The 19,181-nt window shown below is 35.3% G+C and overlaps 2 protein-coding genes across 3 annotated transcripts in view; one reads left to right on the forward strand and one right to left on the reverse strand.

Annotated features, from left to right (window-relative positions):
* The window catches only part of MTREX (Mtr4 exosome RNA helicase), an 81,163-nt gene extending 72,254 nt beyond the window's left edge, over nt 1-8,909 (reverse strand). For both annotated transcript variants that reach the window (XM_006205998.3, XM_072958672.1), the window contains exons 1-3: nt 8,685-8,909; nt 1,419-1,556; nt 89-155 (exon numbers count right to left, since the gene is read on the reverse strand). In XM_006205998.3, coding sequence (XP_006206060.1) covers nt 89-155; nt 1,419-1,556; nt 8,685-8,818 — 339 coding nt within the window. In that variant the 5' untranslated portion in view covers nt 8,819-8,909. The remainder of the gene's footprint in view (nt 1-88; nt 156-1,418; nt 1,557-8,684) is intronic.
* A 147-nt stretch (nt 8,910-9,056) lies between these two features.
* DHX29 (DExH-box helicase 29) overlaps nt 9,057-19,181 on the forward strand; it is a 43,238-nt gene continuing 33,113 nt past the window's right edge. The window contains exons 1-4 of the mRNA XM_006206000.4: nt 9,057-9,439; nt 16,299-16,372; nt 17,459-17,572; nt 18,460-18,589. Of these exons, the coding sequence (XP_006206062.1) occupies nt 9,262-9,439; nt 16,299-16,372; nt 17,459-17,572; nt 18,460-18,589 (496 nt within the window). The 5' untranslated portion in view covers nt 9,057-9,261. The remainder of the gene's footprint in view (nt 9,440-16,298; nt 16,373-17,458; nt 17,573-18,459; nt 18,590-19,181) is intronic.

Here is a 19,181-nt window from a genome sequence, read left to right on the forward strand (position 1 = left end):
GACAAACTGCCTGTTGAGTGTCATACTAGATAGTTCAAATCAAAATCCCGTTTATAACACCAATTTACTATATACTGTTTGTGCTTACCTCATGTGTACACCCCTCAACAGTTTCAACTGATTGTACCTTGACCCTGGGCATCAAGTCTGCCAAACTTAAAAAAAAAAAGAAGTTTAAATTACACTAAAATAAATTACTGAGAATTAGATACGCCGAGAATTCAAAATGGTCAGTTAGCATCTTTTATTACAAATACGAAACAAACAGACTCCAAGTGGATAATTCAAAGAATTATGTCAGCTTAGTTTCACTATTTTGAATAAAGTACCTCTCCAACACATTTTCACTACTTCAAAACAGTAAGCTGTTTATTAAAACCATTACATGATAGGAAGTATAAAATAAACTACCCTAGTACAAATTTTTCTATAATCCATAGAAGTGCTCCCTATTCGCATCAAAATCCTAAATTACATTTATTTAGGTTCTCTGTTTGGACTCTGAAGGAACATGACTGTGGATAAGCTGAGACAAAACAGATGAATTTCTGCACTAGATTCTTTATTCTCTTATTGATTATACTTTCGATTTTTACTTTAAATCAATAACCATACTTTGGATAAAACCCAAGGGTTACTATAGTAAGCAACAATGATTTTAAATTGTCAATATTATTTTGTAACCTGTTCCATTAGCTTGGACAAATGGTGCATCTTAAACATCACAGTGACATATCTACCACCAGTTACAGTAGCTACTTTTGCTAGCTACAACAGCTAACTGGTTAAAAAAAAAAAAAAGGAATAAATTCTTCCTCCTAGTGCCAAGCTAGAATATGGCAAAGAAGGGAAAAGCAGTTTTGACCATCACTACAATAGGAACCAGGTCAACCTAAGAAATGGGCATGAATTTCCAGAAAGTTCCAACTTTCAAAATCAGAGAGATACCAGCTATTTCAGACACAGATATTTACGGGTCTCCCTGACTCTTGAGATTTATAACCACTCTACTGCTACATGCAATAGTGAAAATCTAATTCCTCCTAATGTTCCTTCTCACTTATTCCTTCCATTGGATCAGTTTCATTCTTTCCTTTTATCCCACTCTTCTAGTGATCTTCTTCTTGGGACATTAACAAATAAAGGAAATGTGTCATCTCTTTTTTAAAAAAATCAGGCTTCAAGATTCTTTATAAAATTGGATTCTAAAGTACTAAAAGATTAATCTTTTCTATATTGTTTTCCATTTCCTCAAACTTAAATAAATGTTCTACATTTATGTTTGAATGAGTATAAATAAGATAAAGAATATTTATCTCCATTTCTCTAATTCAGCAAATACTTTAACTATATAACACTATATAAGCAATTTTCAAAACTTCAGGCAACCACCTAACTTAAGAGTTACTAATATTTACCTTAAGTCTTCCGTTACTGACTCTTCTACCCTGGATTTCTTTCCAAAAAAGGGTTCATCTGTGCCCTCGAAGTCTGCATCTCTCTTGGTTTTTCCAATGTTAGTTGACTCAGATTGTAGTTTACCATCAAAGTGTTTTCTGAAAAGTAGACAGTTTAGAATGAATTCCACAGTATCACTTCTTCCTGGTGACTCCATAAAATATTATTCTAAATATAATATACACTCTTAACAGAAAAACGCATATAAAGAGATGTTACAAATCAAATTGGTTAAAGCTCAGGATATCGTAATCTCAACTAATGAAACTGAGCACTACTCCTTTCTCATTTTATATTTCCTTGGAAATTGTTTTAAAAATATTCTGCAACCCACGTTAACATAACTATTAACATAATACTCTTAAAATTGTGAAATATGGTTAGACATTTACATGTGCTCCTTTAATAAACATTTAATGCTTTCTCTAATGACATGACATTACTATTTGAGAGAAAATTGTTTTGTGTGGTTGAATTCACTGGTTGAAAGTAATGATAAATGGTGCTTCGTGGACTGGATAGCCAAAGGGGAATTCAATCTGACCCCTACCCTCATCATACACAAAAATCAATATGGATATTAGATATAATTGTGAAAGACAAAAACAAGAAAGCCTCAAGAAAATAAAATGAGAAAATTATCTTTGTTTTATTAAACATGACATACAATTATCAACCAAAAAGTTAAGTTTGACAAATTGGACTATACTAAAACTAAGAAACTAAGAATTTCTGAAGATTGAAACTAAGAATTTCTGTAGATTGAAAACAGATTCACAGACATAGAAGACAAACTTATGGTTACCAAAAAGGAAAAAGGGGATGTGGGGGACAGGGATAAATAAGGATTTGGGGATTAACTGATATACACTACTATATATAAATAAACAAGAACCTACTGTATAGCATAGGGAACTATATTCAATATTTTGTAACAATCTATAATGGAAAAGAATCTGAAAATTATAAATATATATATAACTGAATCATTTTGCTGTACACCTGAAACTAACATTTCAACAATTATAACAACATTGTAAATCAACAATACTTCAACTTAAAAAAAATATTAAAAGAAAGTTTTTATGTGAATCAAAAGGTACCTTTAGGGGAGTAAGGAGTGGGAGAAAACACACATTTAACTCACAAAAGGCATACATTTCTAAAATACTGGAGGTAAAGGCTACAAATTAAAAAAAAAGACAAAACAATTTAAAAATGAGTAAAAGACTTGAACAGGCACTTTAAAAGATATATTCAAATGGTCAATAAGCATTTGGAAAGGAACTCAAAAACCATTAATTATGAAAATGTAAATGAAAGCAGACTATACGAGATCAGTGGATCTTAAATTTTTGATCTCAGAATCCTTTTCCAGTCTAAAAATTATTGAAAATTCCAATGAATTTTATGTAGTTCCATTATTGATACCTACCATATTAAACATTAAAATTGAAAACAATTTTAATTTACTTACCCATTTAAAAATGGCAATAATAAAACTATTAGAAGTTAACATAAATTAACACTTCCGATTAAAAATAGTACTTTACAAAAATAATTTTTTAATGAGAAGAGTGGCATTGTTTTATATTTTTGCAAGACTTTTTAATGTGGCTTCACAAAGGGCAGCTGGACTCTCATATGTTTCTACATTCAACTTGTTGTGATACACTTTTTAGCTGAAGTATATGAAGAAAAATCCAGTCTCAAACAGACATACAGCTGAAAAAAAGCAGACTTTTCAGATAATTGTGAATACTCCTCTAATTCCACAACAAAATTCAATCATACTTTGAGAAGTACTGCTAGAGGTACAGTCACGAATTTTACAAACATGTTGAGCAAAAGCCAGACATAAAAAAAATATTGTGTTTGAATCTATTTACATTATATTTACAAACAGAAAAAAACTAACATACGTGGGTCATCAGACTGGTCACTGTTCTGGAGAAAAACAAGATTTTATGCAATATTCTATTTTTTTGTCCTGAATGACGGTAACATTGGCATGTTCATGCTATAAAAATTCATCCTATGACTTTCCCACTTTTCTTTATATGTTTTATTTCAATAGACATTTTTTAAAAAGAGTAACAGATAGTAGTATTGATCTATATGTTTGAACACTTCCATAATGAAATTTATTTTTTGATGTTTAGCAAAACCTGAAATTTGTAAATCCTCTCATTACCAATTTAGTGAAATAGATATTCATATTTGTTCCATATTACTTACATTACTCCTTTGGACAAGCCATCAATACCCTTGGGCCTCAGTAAAATAAGACATTTGGATGATAAATAAGATCCCTCTAATTCTAAAATTTTATTATTCTACGTCTGAATTAGTAAGCATCAACCAAATTATGGTAATTAAAACCTGCGAGGAGTCAGTGACAACTATAAAACAAAGAAACATATAGTTCCTATACCTCTGAGAAGCTTTAAACCTGAATTAATGATAGAATACTTTCCATTAGAAGACCTCTATCATTCTTTAATACTGTATTCAACTGTATCCTTATCTAAACAACTGAACCTGAACCTAATCAAGTCTCTACATCGGCGCTATCCAAGATATATACATGCCAACTACCTATGTGATTTTAAATTTATAGTAACATTAAAATAGTTTAAAAAGAAACTAATTTTAATATATTTCATTTAGCCTAAAACATAAAATATTATTTCAGCATATCATCAAGATAAAAATGAGATATTTTACATTGTTTATATTATCTTCAAAATATGGTGTATATTTTACACTCACAGCATACCTCAATTACGATTAGCTACGTTTAAGTGCTCAATAGCTACAGGTGGGTAGTAGCTATATTACAGGAGTTGCCTCCTTATCTGCAGTTTTTGCCTCAGAAAGCAAGGTCAACTGATGTCCAAAAAGATTAAATGGAAACTTCCAGAGATAAAGAATTCATAAGTTTTAAATTGGGCGCCTTTCTGAGTAGCATGATGAACTCTTTTTGCATTCCTGCTCCATTCTGCATGGGACATGAATCATCCCTTTGCCCACAGTATCCAGCCCGTTAGTCACTTAGTGGCTGTCTAGGTTATCAGATCACTGTCATGTTATGGCAGCACTTGTGTGCAAGTAACCCTTCTTTTACTTAGTATCGGCCCCAAAGTACAAAAGTAGTGATGCCAGCAATTTGACGTGTCAGAGAGAAGCCATAAAGTGCTTACTTTAAGTGAAAAGGTGAAAGTTCTTGACTTAAAAAGGAAGGAAAACAACTATTGCTGAGGTTGCTAAGATCTACAGTATGAACGAATCCTTTGAAATTGTGCTAGTTTTGCTGTTGGACCTCAAACTGCAAAAGTTACAGCCACAGTGCACAAGCACTTAGTTAAGATGGAAAAGGCATTACATTTGTACAATAAGGTATTTTGACAGAGGGGCCACATTTATATAACTTTTATTGTAGTATATTGCTGTAATTGTTTTATTTTACTATTAGTTATTATTGATCTCTTACTATGCCTAATTTACAAATTATGCATTATTGTAAGAATGCGTGCATAGGAAAAAACATACTGTAAATAGTATGGTACCAACTTGGTACTATCCATGGTTTCAGGCATCCACTGGGGCTCTTGAAATCTATTCCCCTCAGATAAGGGGGACTATACACATAGGACAGTTCAGCTCTAGATATAAAAACAGTTTACAGTAAATACTTGAGGGTAGAGACGCTAGTTAATTGTCAGCATAAGAAAGCAAATTCAGGATGTGGGAAACTATAATAGGACAAATGAGCTGGTTTTGTCTCTCATCCACCCCTCCAAAAGAAATCAATGACATAAGGAAAAAAGAGGGACACTGTTGTAAAATAAAAGACTTAGGGGATTTAACAACCAATATAGTATATGGGCTTTGTCTTGATCCTGATTCAAATAAACCAACTACAAAAGAAAATATCTTTGAGACAACTGGGGAAATTTCACCCTGGATTGACTATTCAATGACATTAAGGAATTACTGTAAATTTTGTTGGGTATAACAATGACATGCCAGTTATGTTGGAAAAGAAAGTTATTATCAACAAGAGATGCACACTGAAATATTTAAGAAGAAATAACATAATTAGTAGCATTTGATTTACAAAAAAGAGGTGTGGGGGTAGACTGACCATGACTTGATACTACTGAAGCTGAGTTATGCATACATGAAGTTCTTCATATTATTCTCACTCTCTAGACAATTCTCATAATATAAAGTTTTTTAAAGAGCATCTATTTAGCCTAGAATATTGAATACATAACACAAGATCCTCTGAAGTTCCATGATTCGTCCTCCTTTGTATTATACAAATTAGATGAAAATCTTGATACATATAGATTATGATAAGAATAATAATTATGATAGTATGATAGTTGGAATCAGCCAAATTGGATTTTTCCCAAAAAATACCTAGAGGTCTAGCTAGAAGTGTTGGTAGTAAACAAAGTCCCTTAAGTTAGTCATGATCTACACTTTCTTATGTATTTCCCTTCTCTAACGTTCACATATTTCCTAGTAAAGTTAAAATATAGATTAGATTTTTTTATATCCTACAAACTTTCACTTTGGAAGGCTGTGGAAAACAGCTTACCCCAAATACACTGTAAAGTGAATTTTATCCTGGTAATTTTAAAGCCAAGTATTTACCACAGTAGGAAATTATATATGTATTGTGTTCAAACTACAGCAATTATTAAATATTCCTGTTTGGAAAAAAATAAAAAGAATCTGTCCTCTGTTCTCATTTTCCCTGAAAAGTTCTCCAAAACTACTACAGCCTCTAACTCAATGAGAAAGACTTTTTCTCCTGTTTCATTCTTACTTATGTGTCATTTCACACTCCTAATTATCCTGCTACCCTTCAAATCTTTATGTTACGTGTAGGAAAACTGTACTTTCTCACAGGAATCTCTACTTCAAGCAGTACCAATTCAAATAACATCCAAATATATACCTACAGTTTGCCTATTTCTCCAAACTCAGATTAAAATTGCCCAACAGATTAAAATTGCCCAATGCATATATCTGGAGAAAACTCTAATTCAAAAAAATACATGCACCCCAGTGTTCACAGTAGCACTATTTACAAGAGCTAAGACACAGAAGCAACCTAAATGTCCATCAACAGATGACTGGATAAAGAAGTTGTGGCATACACATACATACATGCGCGCGTGCGCACACACGCGCGCGCGCACACACACACACACAAACAATGGAGTGCTACTCAGCCATAAAAAAGAATGAAATAATGCCATTCACGGCAACATGGATGGACCTAGAGATTATCATACTAAATGATGTAAATCAGACAAAGAAAGACAAATATATGATATCACTTATATGTGGAATCTAAAAAAATGACACAAATGAACTTATTTACAAAACAGAAAGAGACTCACAGACATAGAAAACAAACTTATGATTACAAGAGGGGAAGAGGGGTAAGAGGAGGGGAAGGATAAATCAGGAGTTTGGGATTAGCAGATATAAACTACTAAATATAAAACAGATAAACAACAAGCTCATACTGTACAGCATAGGGAACTATATTCAATAGCTTGTAATAACCTATAATGAAAAAGAATAAATATTTATGTAAAACTCAATCACAATGTTGTACACCAGAAACTAACACATTGTAAATCAACTATACTTCAATAACAATTTTTAAATTAAAAAATATTGTCCAGATACTTCAATATACTACCATCACTTCACTTTGTCTCAAGCCAAATTAATTTTATTTCTAAATCAAAATCTTCCCTAAATTTCCCATTTTTCTTCTCCCTGACATTAAAATTCAAAATGTATCTTTTGACCCCCTTTCCATTGTTGACATTAAGGCCTGTCAGTTTTTTCCTTCACAACATTTTATAGCTTTCTTTTTCCTTCCCGCTGCCACCTCCTGAGTTGAGGTTCTCATAATCACGTAATTCAATAACTTAAATATTTTTTAATTTACTTTTACTATCAGTGTCTCTACTCTTTTAATACACTGACCACCACTACCAAATTAATTTTCCTTAACTATCACTCTACTTATCCAATCACCAAGTTGGCAAAACAAAAACAAAATGTTCACCAGGGTTTTGAAATGAAATCAAAACTCATCTGCTTGCTGTTCAAGGTCCTTCATAATCTAAAACCAATTTATATTCTGTCTTACTTCTTGTAGTCCATAAGCAAACACTCCCTATAGCTCAATTTGTGCTACTCAAAAAATTCTCAGCAGCAGTAAAGAATCACCTCCTCAGCTCAAAATACCCTCTTCCATGAAGGCTCTCTAGACATCACAGATATTCTTTCTTTAACTTACACAGCACTTAACTCTGTATACAGCTTACTGTATTTCAATCTTGTACTAACTCTTTAAACTATCTGTTCTACCACCTTACCTTAACTAAAAATTCTTTGAGAGCAAAATCAGGTCTAATTTTACTGAAGCATCTTTTCGGTATCTCCCCCAATGTCAATAGTAAATTTTATTCGTGATTAATGAATCATCTTCCTTTTAATTCAAGTGGTAGTTTTTCCTTGTTTTGCTATGAACAATTCTGTACACTTTTTAGTGGTTACGTATGTTTAGCAACCAATAATTTAAAAAAAATCTTTTTAATAAACTCAGAGAAAACCAACATTTAAGAACTTATTATGTACTGGGCACAGTTTGGCACTTTATCTCATTTAATCCTCACAAAAACCTAGTGGTTAGCATTCATTATAGGCAAAAAAAAAAACTGGAGCATGGAGATTAAATTTCTCTACCTTCTGTTGGTCCTTGCCCTGTCCTCTCCAAATCAGTCCAAGTCACTTTTTCTAAGCTGCTTAACCCTTTACTCAACTGATCGTTCGTTTTGTGTATTAAAGGCTCTGGCCTGGGTATTATTCTGGTGTTAGGGGTACAGAAGCTAAAAAATAGCTTATCTGCCCTCACGACTCCACCGCGCAGACAGGGGTAGACTCCCGCCTAACGAAAGGGAAATGCCGCGTCAGAAGCTCATGCTGCCTGCGGCCAAACGGGCAACACCAAAACCCCGTTTCCTCAAACCAACATTCTTCCACCCTCTTCGACATTTTTCTCAAATTCCTTCACTTCTTACGCCACTCAAGTACTCCCCACTTTCTCGTGGTCTTCAAAAGAGGATCGGGTTTTCCTTCCCCAGCACTGAGAGATGGAAAAAAGATACCTTGGATATCATCCTTACCCAGCCTTTTCCGCAGACCCTGATGGCCCCTTCCACCTCCCTTTCTCCTTTTCTTTGTCTTTTTTGGTTCCGGGCGCAGCGGTCGAGTCGTCCTCGAACACGCTGAAGAGCTCATCCCCGAAAGCGTCCGCCATTTTCCGGAGCTGTGAGACCTAATCTCCCTCCTACCCACGATGCTCCGCGACCGCACCGCCAGTGACGCCAAAGGAAGCCTCAACAGGGGCCCGTGGGAGACAAAATTAGTCAAATCACACGGCGGCTGAGGGTTCTTCCTTCCCTTCTTTTTCTCCTCCGATCTTTCCTTTTCTCTCCAAACACTAGTAGATGGGTAGCTCCGTGGCTAAAGAGAGTATGCAGCAACGATGCCGGCACACAGCAGACACCTAGAGAGACGGTGAGAAGGCGGGACCTTGGTGATCTGGACCAATTGCGAAGCTGCGGTCTTCTAGGCCCGAGAAGCCCGGATGGAGGACGCGCGGTGGCGGCGTGGGACCCGGGGAATGTGAAGCGCTCAGGAAGCGGTGCGGGAGCTGTTCCGGGACTTGGACTTGGAGGAATCTTCTGCCGCAGCTGCAACATGGGCAAGAACAAGAAACATAAGGCGCCGGGGGCTGCGGCTGTCCGGGCCGCCGTCTCTGCTTCCAGAGCCAAATCCGCCGAGGCAGGAGCTGCCGGGGAGGCCCAAAACAAGAAGCCTGTGGCCAGGCCGTCCCCCGCTGCCGCTGCCAGCACCAGGGAGCCCCGAGTCAAGCAAGGTATGAGCGGTCGGCCCCAGGCTCTCTCCCGAGCCGGTAGCTGCTAGTTCGAGGGAGAAGCCTTCGCACCTGGGCGGACCCTTAAAATTTGTATCTCCCACACCTGAAGTTGCTGGGTAGCATTGTTTAAATCAGTGTAAGCTGTTTGGGCCTCCAGGGTTCCGACCGTAAACCTGTTTTAGGCTGGCCTCTGGCACCCAACCTCCACTTTTTCTCCTGAAAACAAGACGAAAATTGCATTAGCTCCTGTTTCAGCAGGGATCAATTCTGAGCCATCATCTAAACTAGCAAGGCGAATGCAGAGTAGTGTATGGAGTTATTAACCTGCTGGAGCCAGACGCATTTTCTATCTGCTCCTCAGACCGTTTTCAGCCACGATTAGTGTTTCCGCGTGTTCTGAAAAAATCAGTACTTAAGAAGAATTTTAGCACTTACAGACCGAATATAGGTATAATCTATTGTAAACTTATCAGCGGTCTTTACTGCAGCAGTGCACTTTTGCTTACTGTGCAGTGTGGCTTAATAACGAGGAGATTGCAGATTCCGGCTGCAGATGAACAGGACACTATAACAGCAGATTTCAAAAGATGAACAGTTACAGCTGTTTTGTTCTGCTTAACTTGTTTGCTTGTAGTTCTTACTGAAATATGCGTCTAACAAGTATTTATTGAAACCCACTGTGTATCTGGCATGATGTTAGGGATGGGATAAGAAAAATAGACAAGTTATGTCTCCTGGAGTTTGCCAGTCTAATGGCAGACACAGGCATTCAGTAATTACACAAAAATCGTTTTATGATTGATAAGTGCCACAAAGAAAAGCTAAGGAAGAAAATTTAACAGGGTAATCTAATTTTTGCTGGGGAGAAGGGGGTCATGGATGGTTGTTTTGAGAAAGTGACGGTTAAGCTGAGATCTAGAGGACGAATAGGTGTCAACTCTGTAAAAATGGAGGAAATAGTATTCCTGGCAGAGGTAAGGCACACCATATGCAAAAATCTTGAGTCAGGTAACAGCATGGACCTTTGAGATACTCAGAATGTAAGCATTGCCTAAGGAGGAGAGATGAGACTGAAGAAGTAGGCAGGTAACAAACCTTCAACTAGAAGGTACATAATAATTCTTTGTCATACAACTTACTGTTATGTTTTAACTTTTACTCTGTGAGTCAGTCTCTTTCTGACTCTCCCTTTGTCTTTTCCTGATATTTCTCTGAATTCTTTGAACTTTCTAATAGTCATATGTTGTATTCTTTGACTTCCCAATACCCCAGCCCCAAAATACGGCCATTACCAAAGATGTCAGTCGGTGGCAATATGGTCACCTCTCTTAAGCCCTTCTAGGAGAAGGGCTTCCTTTACTTCTTCTGTCTTTTCCTTTGTAGATGACTTCTCAATCAGCATGTCCAGTCTTGGTCTCTAGTCCAAGCTCAAGTGAGCCATTTCTACATTTACTTGGACTTTTGGCCCTATTTTGCAAGCATCTCAAATTTATCATGGCTAATACTGACTACAGTTCTTCTCCCCCAAACTAGTTTTTCCTCTGACTTCTTTGTTTCTATCTTTACATATTCTTTTTTATCCAATGTCAATAGTTATTTTGCCTTCCTTTCTTCTTCATATCCAATCTGTTGTCAAGCTTTGTGCAGTCTTCACTTATTTATCTTCCATGTATACTCTTTTCAGTTTTGGTTTATACTGTTCACACTTCAGTCTAGGCACTCATGAATTTCTGGAGTGTTAACACAGCCTTCTCATGGGTCTCCCTAGCTGTGCCCTTTTTTCCTCCTCCAGTCCTGCATAAAGCATCAGATTGATCTTTCAGAACCACTGTTTTGATCATTATCACTTCCTGGTTTTTCTCAGCATCCTTACTGACTTTGTCATAAAATACAAACCATGTAGCTAGTATCTAAACCTTCCTTTTTAGCCTTTTTACTAGTTCCTGTATTCAGCTAAGTCTGGTGTGTTTTTACTGCTCCAAATACAGCTGTTGGCTTTCTGCCTCCTTATGTTTATTCTTGCTGTTTTCTCTTTTTGGAATGCCATTTGTCCCTAATACTATCTACCAAAATCCCATAATACCCACCCCAGATGTCAACTACTTTTTGAATTCTTCCTGTATCCACAGTTCATGTATCATTGTTGTTTGAATCATTCTTTTTGATATTTAAATATTGACTATTGTATGGTATGGTATTTGGTATTAGATTTTGCCTATGTGAGGAATTATACATTTTACTTATCTTATAAAATTTTAGGAGGTAGGAACAGTTTCATGGATATGTATTAATATACCTCAGTATTTACTCAAGTGCTATGAATATAGTCATTCAAAAAATTTCTTGGATTAGTGACGAGGAAAAATTCAGAGGAATTATTAAGACCAAGAAATCAAGAAACAGAAAATGAGAGGTTATCTACCAAATTTGTAGGGATTTTTTTATAACCACGAATCAGTATATATAGCAGTATAAATAAAACGTAACAAGATTGACACTTGATTTTGTTTTCTTTTTCCTGTTTGGTTATTTTTATATGACATATAATAGGCCTGCTTTGAAAAAAAATGGAGAAGTACACAAAAAAAATTATCTCTGAACTCTTTGTTGTTCCCAATGTAAATATAATTGTTTAATCCATCTCTGTCTGTCTTCTCAAACAATTGCAGGATTGTGCATAGCGTACTTTCTCAAAATTAACTCCTGTCTAGAGGTAGAAAATGACTAGTGCCACAAAATGGCTGTTGGCACAACTCTGAGTAATCTTCCACTCCTGTCTTTTCATTTTGTTTGTTCATCAAATAATTCTTGAAGAGCTGCTGTGTACCAGGCAAGATTTTAGGCGCTGGGGATACCACAGAACAAAACAGACTGAGATCACTGTTTTCAAGAAGCCTACATTATTTGGGGCTGGTGGAGGGTGCTTACAACCATAAGGCTTGTGTTTGTGAAAATCCTTAAATCTAGTTGAGACTTAAAATCTTAAGAGGAAAATAAGACTAGGGGACTGATGTCATGAATAAACTCATTAAAAACCATTGTAAATATTTTTAAGGTCACCAAAATAAAACAGAAAAGGTGCATAAAGGTTAGAAAACAGTGACTTGATAAAGAATAAATTGGGCGGTGTGGTTTGGTCTGTTTTGGTTTAGAACACAGATGGCTTTTCTGAGGAAAATCTGCTGAGGTGATTGGAAGCAACCAGCTCTTCTATCTGGAGACAGAACGTTTGAGGCTTAGGAAACAAGAGCAAAAGCCCTAAGATGGAAACAAGCTTGGCATGATACAGGAAGACAAGAAGAAATGTATGGGTGGAGTGAGAGAAGGGGCTGGTGGTGGTGTTAGATGGGAGAAAGACCTTAGCAAGGGGACTAGTCAGGTAGTTCTGGCAGTACAGTCTTCCTCACCAACCTTAGAATATATCAGCTCACTCTCATTTATTCTCTAGATACCCTTTCCTTCCCCTTTATAGCCTATTTGGATAATAACCTGCTTAGTTACTCCACCAGTGTATGAGCTCCATGAGGATAAGGAATGGGTCTTATTTATCCCTGATTGGGTCCCTTGGCTGGTTTTGATCCCCTTTGCAGATGTATGCTGTTGGTCAGAGGGAGTCAGGGTGCCTCAGTGCACTTAGCAGCAGCACCTCAATGTGAATGTCTTAGTGATGCTGGGCCATTATAATCACTATGATGAAAAATGCAATACAATATAAAAGGAATATGTTCTAAAAGAAAGAGTATTAGGCAATGAGAAGTAGGTTCTGGTTGATGCTTTTTTTTAATTGGCTGAGTCATGTTGAGGAAATCACTTGGTTTTTCTTTGCTTCAACTTTAATGTAATAAATATTTTTGAGAGCCAGTTATACGTGATGCATTGTTTCATGAACTGTCATTATAAAATTTAAATATTTAGTGCTTTTGCCTTGGAGATACATACTGCACACCTCCTTGTTTCCAGTAACTCCCTCCATCTCAAACAGAAAACCGAAACTTACAGAGAAAAGTCTCTTAAGCAGCAAGAAAGATAGCTGTCATAAATCTTATGCACACTACTTGGCAAAAAGAATGGGAACCATCGTTGTTCCATGGCCTATTGACTTAGAATTGTATTTGAAAATAAGGTTGCTAATTTACAAGTTTCATTAACTGTTTTCTTGTGGTACCTTTACTTTTCCCTAGGTAATTAGAATCTAGGGGTGAGGAGCTATTAGGTTAGCATTCTGAAAGTTGGCAGCTGACAGGAGACCAAGAATCACCAAATAGAAAATTAGAGCAGCCTCAGAGAATTGAGTAGCCTCGGCAATCTTCTCAGCATGGTCATAGATATTCATAATAAGTAATGCATCATGAAAGGCTTTGAATTTTGCTTACTGTAATATATATTATGGCAGAAAATGTAAATACAATTTACAAGGACTTACATCAAATTATTTTTAAAACGCATTTGAAATTCTAGAGTTTTTGTTCATGCTGATTAAAAATCTTAAATGAACATGTTTTAGGAAGAATTTGAAAAATGAAAGGGCTTTACTGGTTTACTTGATTTAAATGGTGATATCTCTGTGGCAAGACTTATTGCTTCAGTTCCTCAGAGTATTGATTAAAATGAGAATACACCATTTTTAGAGGCCCTGATTGACACCCAGTGAATGTGCAGCAGTGTGTGTGTTCATTCTCCTGACATTCTGGGAACTTTGATCTTTTATTTGCCCTCTACAAGTCTGCAGTGTAAGCTGACCTCAAGGAGGTAATACGGTTGGACCTCTTATGTGGTTGGAGACAAATGAGAGCTGACTGCAATCTTTAATTCACTAATTAAAAAAAATAAAACCGAAAAAAGATTATTAAAGGAATTTACAATCTTACACATCAATCTTGAACTGTTTCTCAGTATAGTCTTGGTAATGAAATGTTCATCAGTCTGTACCTTTTCAAAAAGGATTATAATTTGGGCCCTTCTGTGGGTTTAGGGACTTCTAAAACTCTAATTAGTGTGCTAAATTTGTGAATGAATTTACTACAACGGATAAGACCCTCAGAAATGGTTAAAGACTACTACATGTATTTTCCTTTATGAGCATTGGCATGGGTTTAGAGCAAGGTTACTGAAATTAAGGTAAAGTCTGAGACTAAAAGATGAGGAAACTAACCATACTATACCAGAATTGTTATTATCTTTTAACATATTCTATAGGTAACTTTGAGTACCTCCTTAACTATAGGACAGAAGTAATTCAGGGAACCACAAATATCCCTAGTTCAGACTGCTCAGATGTAAATAGTTGTTCTCAAAAACTTTGGTTTTTCTTTCTAAATGCTTCATTAAGTAGCATCTTAAAAAGAACAACCCAATATAAGTTCTTGACTTTTAAAATCATAATAAGCAACTTTTAAATTTAATGTTTAGGTTTCTCTCTTAAAATGAAAAAAAAATCCTTATTTTAAGATTTATAAAAGCAGGGTAACTAGATTTTATATGACTCTAGGATTATTTTTATATAGCAGTGGTTCTCAAAGTGCACTCAGGGTATCCTGGGGGAATACTTGAGACCTTTCTAGCAGAGGCTTAATGAGATCAAACTATGTTTTTAATCTAAAATGTTATTTGCCATTTTTATGCTAATTTTCTTACTAATGTATTGTGACTGCATGATGTGGGGTATTACAGAAGATTGAATGCAGAAGTTAGACATTAAGAGATTTGCAAAAATAAAACTTCTTTTGCTTTGGAAAATACACTAATTCATAAAAAGTATTAACACGTAGTGGGTTTATTATTTTTAATGAATTAATGAATTTTATAAAATTTCCTATTAATTTATAATTTGATAAATATTAATTATAACCCACATAAACAAAAATAATTGTAGATGTTCAATAATTTTTAAAGAGTAAGGAGATCATGAGACCAAAGGTTTGAAAATAAATTTATTCCTTCCTGGTTATTCATTATTAGACGACTGCTGATACATAGCATTTCTGTAGATGGGAAGAGACTTGGCAACTATAGTGAGTTGAGTAGTGTCCCCCAAAAGTTCGTGTCCACCTGGAACCTCAGAATATGATCTTATTTGGAAATAAGATCTTTGTATGAGGACCTTGAGATAAAATCATCCTGGACATAGGGAGGGACCTAAATCCAATGACTATTACCCAGAGAAAGGAGAGGGAGATTTGGACACAGAGAAGTCCATGTGAAGACTCATTTTAAGAAGGAAACAGACAAGCCAGACAACACCTTGGGTTACCAGAAACCAGGAGATCCAAGAAAGGACTCTTGTCTAGAGCCTTCAGAGGGAGTATGGTCCTATTGACACCTTGATTTTAGTCTTCTGGCCTCCAGAATTGTGAGAGAGTATTTCTGTTATGGTCAGCCACCAAGGTTTGTGGTAATAGTTACCGCAGCCTTGGAAACAAATATAGCAACCTCGTACTTAATGGAAGAGGATGATAAGGACTCCCACCTCCTTTTTGCCTTAGGAGGAATACTTTCTCTTCAAAATTACCCATCTACTCTGCCGGGAATCAAATATTCTCTGAGAGGTCTTACTTCAGCCAAGTGCCAGGCAGAAAAGCATCCAATTTTTAAATACATGGAGGTAAATTTAATCTACAAGATAAACAGGCATTTGTACTTTATAAGAAACTGGTTAAGCTAGAGAGTGCTAAGCAGTAAAATGTTTTCCAAAATTTAGAGGGAGGATTGCTGACTTTTAGATTGAGTTATTTGGTGAAATGGGAAAGAGAGAGCTGAAATCAAACATTTAATATTTAGCAATTTTTAGAGGAAAATAGTGTGATGTATATGGGTATTAATCATTAAATTGCCTTGACTGTTTATTGTCTGTGATATACAGGTCCGAAAATTTATAGTTTTAATTCTGCAAATGATTCTGGTGGTCCTGCAAATCTGGATAAATCTATTTTGAAAGTGAGTACCAAGATCTTGAGTCATTTCAAGAAATATTACCTTAAAAAAAGAAAAATACTATATTCTTAAATGTAAGCAAGTGATGAGGTATTTTTAATTTTTGTAACTAGTGCAATAATTGCTCATCTGTACTAAATAGATGTAAATCATACACATCTGTTGAGAGCCTATAAGAAATTAAGAAAGAAGTGGATAAGGTCCAGACTTCTGAGTATATCATACACACCCTTTCATATCTGACTTAGTATACCTTTCTAGCCTCTTCTCCACTTAAAATTTTAGTTCACATCTCATTGTTCCCCCAAATTGCTAACACACCAGGTTGATTTTACCGGTGGTTCCATCAGCACTTCTTATATCTTTTTAAATAATTACCATGCTGGGTTACAATTTATCTTTTTATACATGTGTCCTGTGCTAGACTGAATTCCTGAAGTATATTTTTTTGCTTTGGTCATAGTGGGCATTGAGTAAAGATGTAATCGAAAAGGAAGGTATTCTTATGGATAGATGTTTGTGTAATGTTAGGTTAAATATATGGAAACAGCAGAAAATATAATGGCTAGTAGGAAAAAAATAGGGGACAAACTCTGGAAGCCAAAATAATTTGTGTAATTTAACTATTAAAATTTATATAGCTTTACTTTTACTTGATATACCCCTTTTTAGTGTAGTATCCATTCCTTCAGGCTGTATGCTTGGCCTAGTTTATATTAAGGCAAATTTCTGGATTCTGTCCCCAAGGATTCTGATTCAGTAATATTGGGATAGAGCTTAGAAATCTATGTGGTAACAGTCTAAAGGGTGGTCCACAGACAGTGTCTTGAGACATGGCTGCAAGAGATTTTATAAAAGAATTTTTTTCTTGCCACATGTTGTTGCTTTTTCCGTATCCCATTTTTTCTTAAATATATGGTAGGCATGTGGTTCAGTAATGATACAACATATGATAATCACTATCTGATTAACTGAAATTCTGGTCTTAGTTGGCAGGGATATAGAAAACTGTGTGATTTGCTTCTAATTATTTCATTATTAAATTTAATAATTCAGCTTCTAATTGATACGACTTTTTGACTTCAACAGGTGGTAATTAATAACAAACTAGAGCAAAAAATTATTGGAGTGATCAATGAGCATAAAAAGCAAAATAATGACAAGGGAGTGATTTCTGGAAGACTTACTGCCAAAAAATTACAGGTATTTTGCAAACTTTTTTTTAAGCTACTTATTTTTAGTGGAGCATTTTAAAGATAGCTCCACTTGTGAGATAAAATGACATTTTCAATGTCATTGACATTTCATATTAATTCCATCTGCAATTAATGGGAAAGGAATTGTGCTAGATACAAGTGCATGTATTAAAATAGTGATATGAAAAATAAGTTACATTCCTAAAATTATGTTGGACTTATGGTGGGCACTTTGCATACTTTTTTTCTGACATACAAATCCTGGGAAGTATTTTGCCGCACTTTTCAAATAAAGGAATTGAGGCTTGGAAAGATTCCATGAATTATAGCCTGAGTTGTTAATTACTAAGTAGCAAAGTAAGCAGAGTCTGGATTTGAACCCATCCTGCCCAGCTCTAAAAATCATGCCTTAGAAAGTACATTAAAAAGCTTTATGTATAAACATGTTCGCACTGCTTATAATTAAAAAAAAAAATCCTAAGTAGTGCTTACCAATATGAAAATCTATAGATTATGATATTTCTACCCAGAGGAATATTATGTAACTATTAAAAGTGATGAACAGCTTCAAATAATTTGGGAAGGTGCTTATGTTATAATGTTGAGTGAAATTTGTTCTTACAAAATCATAGAAAAATGACTGAAAGGAAACTACATTGAATACTACAATGTAAACAGTATCTTGGTAGAGAGAATATGAGCAGCTTCTCCTGGTTCTTTTTTATTTCTGTAGTTCTCAAATTCTCAATACAGTGAGCACATTGAACTTTTGTAACTGGAAAATATTTTTTACGTTTGTGTCAGTTTCTGGTTTAAAATTAATGGGAGAATAGCCTTATGAAATGAAAGGGGAAAAAAAGGACAGAATGATGTTTTTACGTTTTCCTTTCATAGGATTTATATATGGCTTTACAAGCATTTTCATTTAAGACTAAGGACATTGAAGATGCCATGACAAACACACTCTTACATGGAGGTGATCTTCATTCTGCCTTGGATTGGCTCTGTTTAAACCTTTCAGATGGTAAGCAATATTGTCATAAAAGTCTTTCAGTTTATAAAACTTTTTGAAATAATTTCAGTATTTATGATATTTATATCAGGTTTTTGATTTGTACTTAAAGTTTTTTTCACTTCTAATTTTATTTTTAGAATATTCTTATCTTTTTCTAATCTTTTCAGTATATTCTTAGAGGTTGTGGTCTGTGCAAGAAGAAAGTATTCTTTTGTGTGCTGCTTTCAGTTGTTGATAGCCATTTTGCAATGCACTTGAGACAGCAAATTCTCAAAGTTTGCCTATCTGTAACCTGTCAGGTTGTGTATCCTTGTTTTGGTTTAAAAACTAGAGCTGTCTGCTTATGGATAAATAATATTTCATTAAGCAGAAGGTTTAGGTTGTAATCTTTGGCAGAAACCTGGAGTGCAAATTGTTTATATGGCTGATTAAGGATACTACCACTTAGTATGACAGGCAGCCAAGGAGAGGGAAGTGTTAAGATTTTCTTACGAAAATTTAGGAGTCTTAACCCACTGAGGGTGAAATAAATGGCCAAATAGAGATGTGCTGGTTGTCATCTGGTGAGTGTTCCCACTGGTTTGATGATAAAACTATGTTC

The sequence above is a fragment of the Vicugna pacos genome, chromosome 3 (genome assembly GCF_048564905.1).
Source record: "Vicugna pacos chromosome 3, VicPac4, whole genome shotgun sequence".
NCBI lineage: Eukaryota > Metazoa > Chordata > Mammalia > Artiodactyla > Camelidae > Vicugna > Vicugna pacos.